Source organism: Primulina eburnea, chromosome 3 (genome assembly GCF_022965805.1).
Source record: "Primulina eburnea isolate SZY01 chromosome 3, ASM2296580v1, whole genome shotgun sequence".
In the NCBI taxonomy this organism is placed as follows: Eukaryota; Viridiplantae; Streptophyta; class Magnoliopsida; order Lamiales; family Gesneriaceae; genus Primulina; species Primulina eburnea.
Window position 1 is genome coordinate 16,658,108 of NC_133103.1, and position 12,371 is coordinate 16,670,478.

The 12,371-nt window shown below is 32.8% G+C and overlaps 2 protein-coding genes across 2 annotated transcripts; both read left to right on the forward strand.

The window, feature by feature from the left end:
* The first annotated feature begins 4,169 nt into the window (after positions 1-4,169).
* LOC140828345 (protein SMALL AUXIN UP-REGULATED RNA 12-like) lies at positions 4,170-4,963 on the forward strand. The gene has a single exon (XM_073191333.1). It carries the CDS (start codon positions 4,255-4,257, stop codon positions 4,573-4,575), a length of 321 nt encoding a protein of 106 aa, XP_073047434.1. The 5' UTR covers positions 4,170-4,254; the 3' UTR covers positions 4,576-4,963.
* A 5,195-nt stretch (positions 4,964-10,158) lies between these two features.
* LOC140827033 (peptidyl-prolyl cis-trans isomerase Pin1-like) lies at positions 10,159-11,790 on the forward strand. Its single transcript, XM_073189614.1, has 2 exons — positions 10,159-10,496; positions 11,371-11,790. The coding sequence occupies exons 1-2, from the start codon at positions 10,262-10,264 to the stop codon at positions 11,493-11,495; spliced, it is 360 nt and encodes a 119-aa protein (XP_073045715.1). The 5' UTR covers positions 10,159-10,261; the 3' UTR covers positions 11,496-11,790.
* Positions 11,791-12,371: the final 581 nt, after the last annotated feature.

Here is a 12,371-nt window from a genome sequence, read left to right on the forward strand (position 1 = left end):
GTAACTTTCATGTTTTGTCACGTTGTTAGATAATTCACGATTTTCGTCTATGAATTTTTTCAATTTTAGTCCTTTTTCATCAAGAGTGTTAAAGTATCGGACACAGACACGCCCGCTATTTTTCTGTGATACATCACTATTTCTCGGTACTGCATCAGCTCTCCGATAGAAAATTCCTAAAATTGAAAAAGAATTGCATGTTAATTAAATAATGTAGTCTAATGGGTAATTGACGTGATTTCTGATATTTATCCGTTGGATCTGAATCAAGTGGTGAGGCATTTCTCCTGCTGTTGGTTTGGCTGTAAGAGGACCACACTGCCTGCACAACTTGCAACATGATTTTGATGGCATATTCGTGCGTGGACCATTTATAGAGTTTTTACCACACATCTAGCTTAGTGTGATTAGTCAGTGAGAAAGATATACTGGTGTCGCACTTGACTCGTTAGATGAAATGATAAATTATAATTTGATAAATTGAAAGATAAAAAAAAACATAATTATTTTGAACTTGAATTACTATAAAACTTGATTGAAATATAGGATGATGTAATGATGTTAAAGATCGTCATTTACACGGCACCGTAAAAGAAATCCAGTTAATATACAACGATTTTTTTCTGAGTTATATGAGAGGTATTATTATAATTGAATCTCGAGCTCATCTCAGATTTAGGACTTTTGGTGCAAGATGAGTGGCAAGTCATCAACACATGCAACAACCTAGATATTTCACTTTAAAAAATGATATTTGTTATATATATACAGGGGCGGAGCTTATTCACGCCCAGTGTGGGCAATAGCCCACACTGGGCCCAAAAAAAATGTAGTATATATGTGGGCCATAATTTTTTTAAAAATCTGCTACACAAGCCCTGCTTTAATCATTTTCTTTAACTTTGTTTGCAATTCAAATAATCACACAATTCACAAATCACAAATCATTTCTTCCTGTCGCGTACGGCCGCATAAATATCACTCCAATCACCATGCGCGTCACTTTTTCTAATTTCATTATAGATTGGGCTTCTTAGTTAGCTATGTAAAATAGATGTAAACAAATAATTTTGTTTGTGATAAGATATTATGTTTCAAATTGAAATTTTGAATTAAATATTGCCATGAAATATGAAATAATTTTGTTTATATGTCCAAATTTTTTCGGTTTTCAGTTTTCTTTTTATTTTATATTTTTTTTTTACTTTTTCTTTTGTCTTGAATGTAGAGGCCAAATGGTTGGAAAAAATGGATATTTTTCTTGGTTATATGCTTGGTCATATTATATATTTCTTTAGAGGAAAAAATTTGTAAGTATAAATTATGTGGATTGATATTTAATATGTTAGTATTATGTAGTGTGTTTCATTTGTTCCTAATTTGCGTCTCTAATTCTTTTATGTTGGTTGTTATTTAATACCGTGGTGATATATATTGATTATGATTTATAAGTTGATAGCTTTGTAATTGTTTCAACCTTTCAGAGAAGTTAGTTATAAGCTTTTGACATTTGCATTAATTCTACTGGTTGCAACAACGACAGTAGAGAGGGTGTTTTATGCCATGAGAATTGTGAAAGACAGGTTATGCGATCAAATGAGTGATGATTGGATGAATGATAGTCTCATTGTCTATGTAGAGAAATATATATTTCTAACCGTTGATAATGAATCTACTGTACAAAGATTTAAAAATATGAAGACTCGAAAATAACAATTATAAAGTAGTTATTTTGTGATGCTTTATGATTAAAAGATTTTTTTTGTTTTATTAATTATAGTATACCGTAGCCTACACTGAATCAAAATTCTAGCTTCGCCCCTATATATATATATATATATATATATATATATATATATATATATATATATATATATATATATATATATATATATAAATATATCATATACAGTGTCTGTTTTTAATAAAACATAAACCATTGGATCGAAAGACACAAATTATAAAACGTGAAGGCCATTTGACACTTGTGATATAACTATACTAATATTTATAATAAAAAATAATATTTTTGGTGTACTTTTCACGAATAGAACTTCGTAAGTACTTGTGTGCATGTGTTTTATTTAGATATCGTATTAATTCTGTGCACAATATGATAAATTATATTTGCATAGCCATTTGGATATTATAAGCCATGTTCATGCCAGCCACAAAATTAGTTAGACTCAATAGAGATGTTTAGAAACTGAACTGAGCTGAACTAAACTAAACTGTACCGTAAAACCAAATCAAACCACACCGTTTATATTGATTTCCGACAGTTACTAGTTGGTTTGGTTTAAAAAGCAACCAAATCGTAAAGATTGATTTTGTATTCTATTAGCAGTGACATTTCTAACAATCTAATTATACTAGAAATTTATATTACAGATTTTACCGAAAATAAACATATTTACAACCTTAAAATTTTAAAGTTTTTTATAAGTTGTAAAATTCTATAATTTGCATAAGCATTTAAACACAAAAGCTACAAGACAGACTCACATGTCAATTTTATGAGATGGATTTCCGTCTTATGAAAAATATTATTTTTTATGTCAAAAATTTTACTTTTCCATTGTAAATATGAAGCAGGTCTACCCTTCGTACGGATATAGATTTGTGATACAGTCTCACATACGACACACTCGTAATTTGATATATGATTTTTTTACTTATAATCATTTTAATTAAAGATAAAATGAAATGCTTATTCAACTTCTATGACGCTGCTTTTTTCAAATTAGAATATCTCACAGACTAATTCACTATAAAACTTAAAATATCCAAACCATACCAAATCGAATTAACCGAAGTTCATGTCTAGTTATAATAAAAATTTCATGGTTTGAGTTTATTTGAATTTTGTAAATCATTAGAATTTGAGTTGGTTCGAATTTTTATCTAGAATCGAAACAAACCGTAGTTAAACACCTTTATACTTCGAGGATTGAAACATTGTACACAAAACTAATTTACTAAACATCAGTTTTATACATTCTCTAACTAATATTGAAATTTGATTGAAGTGATCATTAAGTGCAATTTTTATATAATATTACCAAATTAGTTTTTATCTCATCTCCTAAAATAAATATGTAGCGATACCTCATTTGCATGTAGTATAATTTATGTGTTTAATAAAAAGTATAACTGTCAAGTACAATAAATGAAGGGGAAAAAACAATTTTTCACTATCTTAATTTCGTCAAAAATTTGTGTGAGACGGTCTCACGAGTCGTATTTTGTGATACAGATCTCTTATTTAGATCATCCAGGGAAAAATATTAATTTTTATATTAAGAGTATTGCTTTTTATTGTGAATATCATATGGTTGACTCATCTCACAAATAAATATTCGTGAGAGCGTATGACAAAAGACCTACTCATTATTAAATATCCATGCATGTGAGTGGTTCCGTTTGGAATAAATAACATTGGTAATGGTGAGATGAATAAATTAACGGTTTTGTTCTTCAATGCTTACACACAACCCCAAAAACCCGTGCTTTGTCCATCCCCTCACATTCCTCATTTAATACATTTCTAATTCGGTGCAATCATATTTGTATTTTAATTACTGTAAAATGGATATTTCTAATATATATGTTTTTTTTTATTGTAAATACGAGTTTGATTGATCTGTCACACGAATAAAATTCATGAGAACGTCTCAGAAGAGACACATTCTTAGATGAAATGATGGGAAATAGAGGATTGATAATACGGAGATAATAAATTGAAAAACATGAAAACATAATTGAATTTAATTTTTAACTTTAATTATTATACAACTTGAGTTAAACGGTAGAAAAAATATCGACACGGAGTGTTATCTTTCGCATCAAACTGTGTGTAATGAATTATGTTATTTTCAATACTCATATAAATTAAATCTACATTTAAAATCTAATCTAATATAATAAATATACAGGATTTGACCAATACACACATATTACATACAAATGTTGGTGTGAATAACAAGAAATTATTTTAAAAATTTCATAATTGCCCATAATATGTCATTTTAACCTAGAAGAGTGTGAGTTACATATGATTTAGAAATTACACAATGTGGAAGAAAAATATACACACAATCTCTTAGGACTTAGCCCCACCCCACCCCACCCCCCTAGCTCCAACTTTTGTGGATAAATACCTCCGCAATTCTATCCTTTCCAAACCACACCACCCAAACCTCCATATCCAAACTCTTCGCTTTTAAATCAAAGCTTCAAAAAAAAAAATCCACAATGGCGATCAAGAAACCAGCCAAGGTCTCCCAGGCAACAGCCCTGAGGCAAATCTTGAAGAGATGCTCCAGCTTGGGTAAGAAAAATGGCTACGACACAGAGGATGGGCTGCCGGTGGACGTCCCCAAGGGCCATTTTGCGGTGTATGTGGGCCAAACCCGGAGCAGATACATAGTTCCCATATCTCTGTTGGCTCATCCCGAGTTCCAAGTCCTTCTGAGACAGGCGGAAGAAGAGTTTGGATTCGATCACGAGATGGGACTTACTATCCCCTGCGAAGAAGTCGTTTTCAGATCCCTGACTTCTTCCATGCTCGGATGAGTTAAGAACTTGAAATATTGCATATTTTGGCGTTCACTTAATTATCCATGAAATGGTAGGCTGGATAGCTAATTCTTGAATATGGAAGGAGAAGAAATTGTGGTTGGTAATATGGGGAGAGATGGCCAAAGATGAAAGCAGCAGATTTGTGCTGATTTTCATCTTTTTTTTAACATCTGTCCTGGTTTCATTTCTTCCTTTTTCTTGGTTTCATTTTTTTTCCCTCTCAATGGGGAAAAAAGTTTACTTTAATCAACCCATGACTCATGAATTATTAGTATTTTATGGGTGGTTGGATTTGTATAAATTTAACTGATTCTGTAATTTTCCTCACTGTGGTGTTTGTTCACTCACACCCATGAGAGAATGAATAATGTGTTCTTCATCCTTTAAGAATTAACGATTTATTGTTTTCATTTTGACTCAGTTATGTAATGAAATTTTATTTATTTTTATTCTCAGGCATATAAATAAATTTCTTTGAATATGGACAACATGGTATGGGATGATAATAACATTGCAATCTAACGTTGTTTTAAAACAATTTGCTTAGTTAATTGGCCAGAAATAGATAATCTTATATATTCATGTTTTTTTCTAGACGTATTTGAAATTTCAATCCCCGAGTGGCCGAGCATTAGCATGTAACTTAATACACACATGGATGTAATCGAGAGCCGAACTCTTCAATGTTTGAGCTTGGTTGTTTATAATCGAGCTGAGATCGAGCTTTATTTAACGAATATATGCATGGCTCACGAGATTATTCAAACATTTATCGAGCCTAAACAAGCTTGATAAATATGAATTATACATTTAAATTTTCATTAAATTAATTAAAAAGTAAATTATATATTTAAAAAAAAATATATTATTCTTATTAAAATTTGTAAATTTATTATAATAAATAAATGTAATAGATTTTTCTATATATTTCATAAATAATATACAAAATCAATAAATCAAATATCAAAACTATTATTTTTTTCATCTAAAAAATTACTCATGAACTTACCAACGAACATATTCACGAGCTAACGAGTCGAATACTGTAAAGCTTGAGTTTGGTTTATTTATCTTCACGGGCCTCATTAAACGAGCCCAAACGAGCTTTTATCGAATCGAGCTTCGAATAGCTCATAAACGGTTTGGTTCGTTTACATCCCTAAATTACACATATTTTATTAGCATCAATTTTCACAAACGTAAAAAGTATATCCGACAATCCACATTTTTTTATATAGTATGTTTGTGATATTTTTTTTATAGACCTAGAATGAACATAGACCATGCCTCGTTTGCTAGGTTTTGCTTAAAGTCATGAGTAGGTCTCCTGTGAGACGGTCTCACGAATCTTTATCTGTGATACGGGTCAACTCTATCAATATTCACAATAAAAAATAATATTTTTAACATAAAAAGTAATATTTTTTCATGGATTACCCAAATAAGATATTCGTCTCACAAAATACGATTCGTAAAACCGTCTCACACAAATTTTTACCTAAATCATAGCGAGAAACAAAATTCGACCAATGGCTAATATACGTATCAAATAGTTATTAGGCAAGTACAAGCAAGTGTACATTAATGTACAACAAACATTTTTTTTGTTATTTATAAAGTATTTTTATTATAGAGCAGTAATCTTTATCACATTTAATTCGTGGTCCAGTTTAAATATGTGGTCGTGGAAGAAAATTAGTTACACATCGGGATTGATGGATTTTACCATGTTCATTATTTTTCCTTAAAAAAAGACAAAGTATTGTAATATATAATTTTTTATATATATAGAAAAGAATTTATAATTAGCTTACCGTTTTCAGCGGGCAAATCCTTCCAGCAAACGTATGTTGGAGAAATAGAATATGTTTTTTAAAAATATTATTTTTAGTAACTCATATTATGTGCACTATATATTATTATTTAATTATTTATTTGTAAAACATTATGGGCTTAAAGTAGTCATTTTTAGGGTTATCATGTAATTGTTGAAATACTAAAATACCTCTCACATTACAAAAATACTAACTTTTTATTTAATAAAGAATTTCATAAAAATATATTTTAGTAAATTTATAGCTCACTTATAGGTACTGCATATCCTCTACTTTCCAGAATTTTTAAAATCCTTAAATTTTTTCTTCCTTACCTATACTTTTGAATTTTTCAATGATAATATCGCTTGTAATATAATTTTTTTATATTTTTATGAATTAAAAATAATTAAAATGATCATATAAATATATATATTAAAATTATTCATTCATTTGATGTCTGTACGTTTATACAAAAAGCCGCAACGACTCGAGCAGTCAATTTGAAAACCAAGCATATTGTCGATTTGATGTGAATTTTACAAGTTTCGAAAAAAAACACGATCTTTTAGGAAAGGGCAGCTGCCCTTGCAAAGAAAGTAAAAAGCATTAATATCATGTGAAATTTGAAAGAAACCAAATTTATGTTTTTTTTATTAACCAAGTTTTTGTATTCTTTGGGGTCCCATTAAAAATAGCATCTGATTTTTAGCCCATTTCTTAGAACGATTGTAACCGAGGGCTGTTGCCAGGAAAATCCAGAGGGCAGGTTGCAGAATCATATGCTGTTCTTGAAGGTTGTTTGGCTGCTATTCATGATCCATGGATTATTGAAACATACGCTTAGGCGGCTTCTAAAAATCGGGACGTGAACGACCGCCCAACACCTAGGCGGCGCCTTTTACAACACTTGTTAAAACTGCTTCTAGTGTCGTTTACGGCGACCATCTTCCATTGTTTTTGTCTAATTGTGTTCCACCGATGTATTCAGTTGATGTTAATCCGACAATTTTTAGTTTTGAAAAATTAAATGTGTAGTAGATGCCTATGTACTAATTTATTTTCCATTTTATAGACCTTCAGTCCTCCATATGTGTCGATAAAAAAAAAACGAACACAAGGCATATGACACTCGAAAGAGAATCCAACAATATTGTATAAACTACAGTTTCTCCCTTTCGAATTTGTCAAATCACAAGCCAAAACCATTTGAAACATTCCACCTTATGACCTTACAGTAAGAAGAAAGCAACGGAGCTATATTCATCTCACCAGAAGAACGAAAAAGCAATTTTTCTCATCAGACCCCAAAAAAACAAAATGTGCATTTCCTTCAGTCATGTCCCTTTGCTCGGTTTTGTTATGAGATGGTGATACCCCCAGGGAAGGCGCAGGTCTTGGGTATTGGATGATCCCGAGTCATGGGTTAGGTCTTGACAAGCTTTGGGCCGGTTCGATAATAGCCGGACAAGTGATTGTCCGAGGCATCATCTCCCTGGGTTGCTAGAAGCCGGGCTTCCAGACGAGTTCTCGGGTGATGGTTTTCTACCCGAGTTACCTCGATAATATCACCTCACGCGAGTGCATAAGTATGAGATATCTTATCTTGTTAATCATTACTGACAAAATTGCATGAATTTGACAAGGCAAAAGGGGATAATTTGGAGAGTTGGTGTCAGAAAAGCAGGATATGGGCAACCATCTTGCCATAACTAGTAAATGAGCACTGAAAACGAGGTCATCATTTACTTTCTTTCTACAAAAATCAGGTTTGCTTAAACATTGAGACATACATTTTTTACATACTACTTACAACATTTATTACAAAATTTTCTATAATCAACTGACTTGAGCGTCGAAGTAGTCACGCCGGAAAATCTTCCAGTGTCCATTAACGTTTTTCTCTCTTAAGAGTGCAGGTCTAGGTGCCCGGACAATCATCTCCAATCATCAACCTGACCCGGTGAAATCGCCCACCAAGTTCTTACCCGATTCACCTGGTCTTCATCATTGGCGCCGTATATGAGAAATCGACGTTGATTATGGTTTCTATAAGAAAATCCACGTGAAGGGATAATGTCGGGAAAGAGTCATCCGACTCGGAAGTCCATCAGGAAAGTCAATTTCCGACCTTTGTATTGAATCTTTCACCAGGAGGCAAAGAAACAATTTATCAAGTATCATTACGTTCTAAATCTTGTAACTCGTCAACCATAGCATGACACCATTCAGGATGAGAAGCAGCTTGTGAAAATGTGTGTGGTTCCATCATCCATGATAGAGGAAACACTACGAACAAAAGCTCGATAGAAAGTTTTTGATATGGAAGAACAGAATGTAGGGGATGAAAGGTCTGGTGGATGCAAGACAGCAGTAATCACATAAATGATGTGGCCTAGTTGAAACTCTATAGAAACGAGTGACATGAGATATATTTGAAGAGTCCGAAGGAGGACCAAAATCATAAGATGAAGAAGTAAACTAGTTGGCAAGATACTAGAGGGGAAAAATAAAGATTGATAGAAGATGAGGGAAGATCCTTAAAAGGGAAAGGAGACCTCATGGAAATGGGCATCTCGAGATATGTATATTTCATTTGTGGTGAGATTGTGCTGCTTGTAAGCCTTATATCATGGGGGATACCCAAGAAAACAGATTTAATGGCTCGAAGAGAGAATTTTGAGTGATGGCTTAAATGTGTAGAACTGTAACACAAACACCCAAATGATTTTAGGTACATGTATGAGGGAACTTTTTGGTAAAGAATTTCAAATGGAATTGAAGAGAGGGTGTTCTACCGATCAAATAAACAGTCGCATAGATGCAATCAGTCCAATAAATTAAGGGAACATGTGATTGGAACAATAGAGTTCGAGCTACGTTGAGAATGTGTTGATGCTTCTATTCCACAACATAATTTTGTTGTGGATGCTCAATAGAAGAATGATAAAAGAAAATGCCTTTAGACCTGAAGAATTATGAGAATTTTAACTCATGAGCATTGTTTGATCGCACAAACTTTATGTTGACACCAAACTGTGTGGATACAAGCTTACAAAATGTGGGAAACACGTAAAAAAATTCTGATTGGGACCTCGAAAAATATATCTAAGTGAATCTCAAGTTATAAACCACAATAATAAGAAAATATTTGTGACTGTCAATACTCAATTGACTAAATGGTCACTATACATCAATGTGAACTAGTTCAAAAAAGCAGCAGAAAGCAAATTATTTGACACCAAAAAGTAATGGCTTTTGCTTGGCTAAGTCATATTGAAAAATCCAATAAACCATCATTGTTCTTTGAATCAAAACTCAATCATCATATCCTGGTTGAGAGCCTGAAGTCGGCATGAATCAGAAAGGAATGAGACAGAACATGGTATTTGTTTGGTTAGGGAACTACCTGAAAGTATATTAAAAGGAAAATGAGACATAAAATATGAGTGGAGATAACATAGAATAATTTATCTTTTTTAGTAATGTGTTATTAATTTATCAATAATTTTTATGTAAATCAGTGTTTTCAGAACTGGAACATACAAAATCAGATGGTTTGACCAAAAACCGATCACAGTTCCGGTATGAACAACTCCAAAAAATCGTTTTACTGATCAGAACGGTCAAAATCGATTAAGAACTGGTTGAATCGATTTACATTTTTTAATTTTTTATGAATATGATTATTTAGAATTTAAATATATCAATCACTAGTTTAGTAGTTGAAAAGGCGTCACTTTCTTCCCACTCGAACCCTACACTTTAAATTAAGGTCACAAGACAAATTTCCCCTCCCTCGCCCTTTCCCTCTCCCTCTGGAATCTTGATTCTTCTTTCTTTCTTTCTAGCTGTGATCGGAAGAAATGGCGTCGTCCGGACAGGTGAAGGCATCTCACATATTAATTAAGCACGAAGGCTCGCGGAGAAAGGCCTCCTGGAAGGACCCCGACGGCAGCCGCATCTCCGCCACCACGAGAGACGCCGCCGTTGCGCAGATGAAGACCATCCGCGATGAAATCCTTGTTGGAAAGTCGAGATTCGAAGATGTTGCTTCACGATTATCTGACTGTAGCTCAGCCAAGCGCGGTGGTGATCTTGGTGATTACGTTAAACCCTCGATGTTTGTTTCTAGAACTGGAATGTTCAGTTCTTGATTTTCGTTAGGCTTGAGGGATTTTGCTCCATTTGGTTTTTAATTTACCATTACATTGTTGTCTTTGAGGGTAAGGAATCTGATTTGGATGAGTTAAACGCCGTGTTGCCAATATTGTGGACAGAAACGAACCAAGAAATTTGATGTGTTGGAGGAAGCTACTTTCTTTCTAACGGACTTGCTAGTTTCCATTCACTTTTTATATAGACAACTTCTAAATTTTGATTGAACTTAAATTACTAGTGGAGATCATTATACCAATTTGATTTGACTTCGATTATAGGCAAATAACATGATACCATTCATGATAAAGAAGATTCCTCAAGCTGAAGGTGGGATTGGTAGAAGTCTTTGCGTTGAAATTATTTTTCCATCTTACAAGACTAATTAATTCTGCCTACTTCACATTGTTTGAGAAATTTCTTGATTCTTAGCATGTGAGTAGAATTGTGAAAATCTGAGAATCTTTTCTGTAACAAATATCTGTATTTAGTGGTACAAATTACAGGACTTTGCATTAGCTTTGGTAGCATTATCAGATTGCATAAAATTGATTTGGCAATTGTTAGCCCATAATATCAAGATAAGAATGCAAACCCAAAATATAGCTCTTTTAGGTGGAAGACCTTCTAAAGTTCTTTACAGCCCATAATATATTGCGGAGAAGAGTTGGAATCTTAAAATTTTCCACCCTTGAAGCTGATACTGACGATGGACACCTTGGTTGACTTTTCACTAACCTATTATGTTATTTGACCGCATATTTTTCTTACACACTACAGTTGCACCAATAGAACCTCATCATGCCAATTTTCTCAGGTTATTTTGGTCGTGGCCAGATGCAGAAGCCATTTGAAGATGCCACATTTACTCTGAAGATTGGAGAGATAAGCGACATTGTTGATACCGATAGCGGTGTTCACATTATTATGAGAACAGGTTGATATTGGTGCACCACAAGGTGGAAAAGAAATTATGATTACTTGCAATATGCCGAATTAAGACCATATTATTGTCGCGGCACCGATCATGTTTCTCATCTCATGAATGTGATTCATTAGAACATTAAGTTTCCTTCTATGTAACTGTGTTTTCTGAACTTGGATAGACTATCATCTCATGAATGAGTTTCATTAGAGCAATAAGTTTGCTGCTCTGTAATTGTGCTTTCTGAACATGGATTATACTTTTGTGAACCAGAGAATTTGACTGGACTCAAATGATAGTCAATTACCCTTGTGATCCTTGTAATTGTGCGCCGATTTCGAATGGCCTGGTAGTAATGATGGTATGATGTGGAGGATATGTAGAACCCGTAACTCAGTCTACGTATAAGCCATGCATAATTCTAGTATTTTGAATTTAATTGACTTCATTGCATGATTATTCAAATTCTTTTCTTTGAAGTTAATTATTTTAGCCAGCAATTTGATTTTATTCTTTCAGTTATTTCACTGAGGCCGGACTGGAGTTGGAGTTTAGAAATAAAATTTAAGATTTCAGAAATATTCCCAGAATTTATTTTAGCTAAGAAAATAAGTTAATTTAAGTTAAAAGGAGGTTGAGGATTTAATTTAATTACTTGAGGTGAATAGGAAATAAATTCATTTAAGTTTCTTAATTAAGAGATTTATTCACTAAATTATTTAAAGAATAGGTAAGGCTTTAAAGGTTTAAAATTTATCAATTAGATAACATTTTTTTTCCCTTCCTTTAATTGTTAAAATTTCGGCCCCTTGGAATTATTAAGCAATTCAATTGCCAACTCACCTTTAATCATTTCCTTGTAATTAATTAGTAGGATAATCCTTCAAATCTTT

Excerpts from the sequence above, each read along its gene's own strand:
- LOC140828345 (XM_073191333.1), top strand. The coding sequence starts at position 4,255 with ATGGCGATCAAGAAACCAGCCAAGGTCTCCCAGGCAACAGCCCTGAGG.
- LOC140827033 (XM_073189614.1), top strand. The coding sequence starts at position 10,262 with ATGGCGTCGTCCGGACAGGTGAAGGCATCTCACATATTAATTAAGCAC. Across the intron at positions 10,497-11,370 it reads CAAGCGCGGTGGTGATCTTG|GTTATTTTGGTCGTGGCCAG; the intron begins GTGATTACGTTA and ends CAATTTTCTCAG.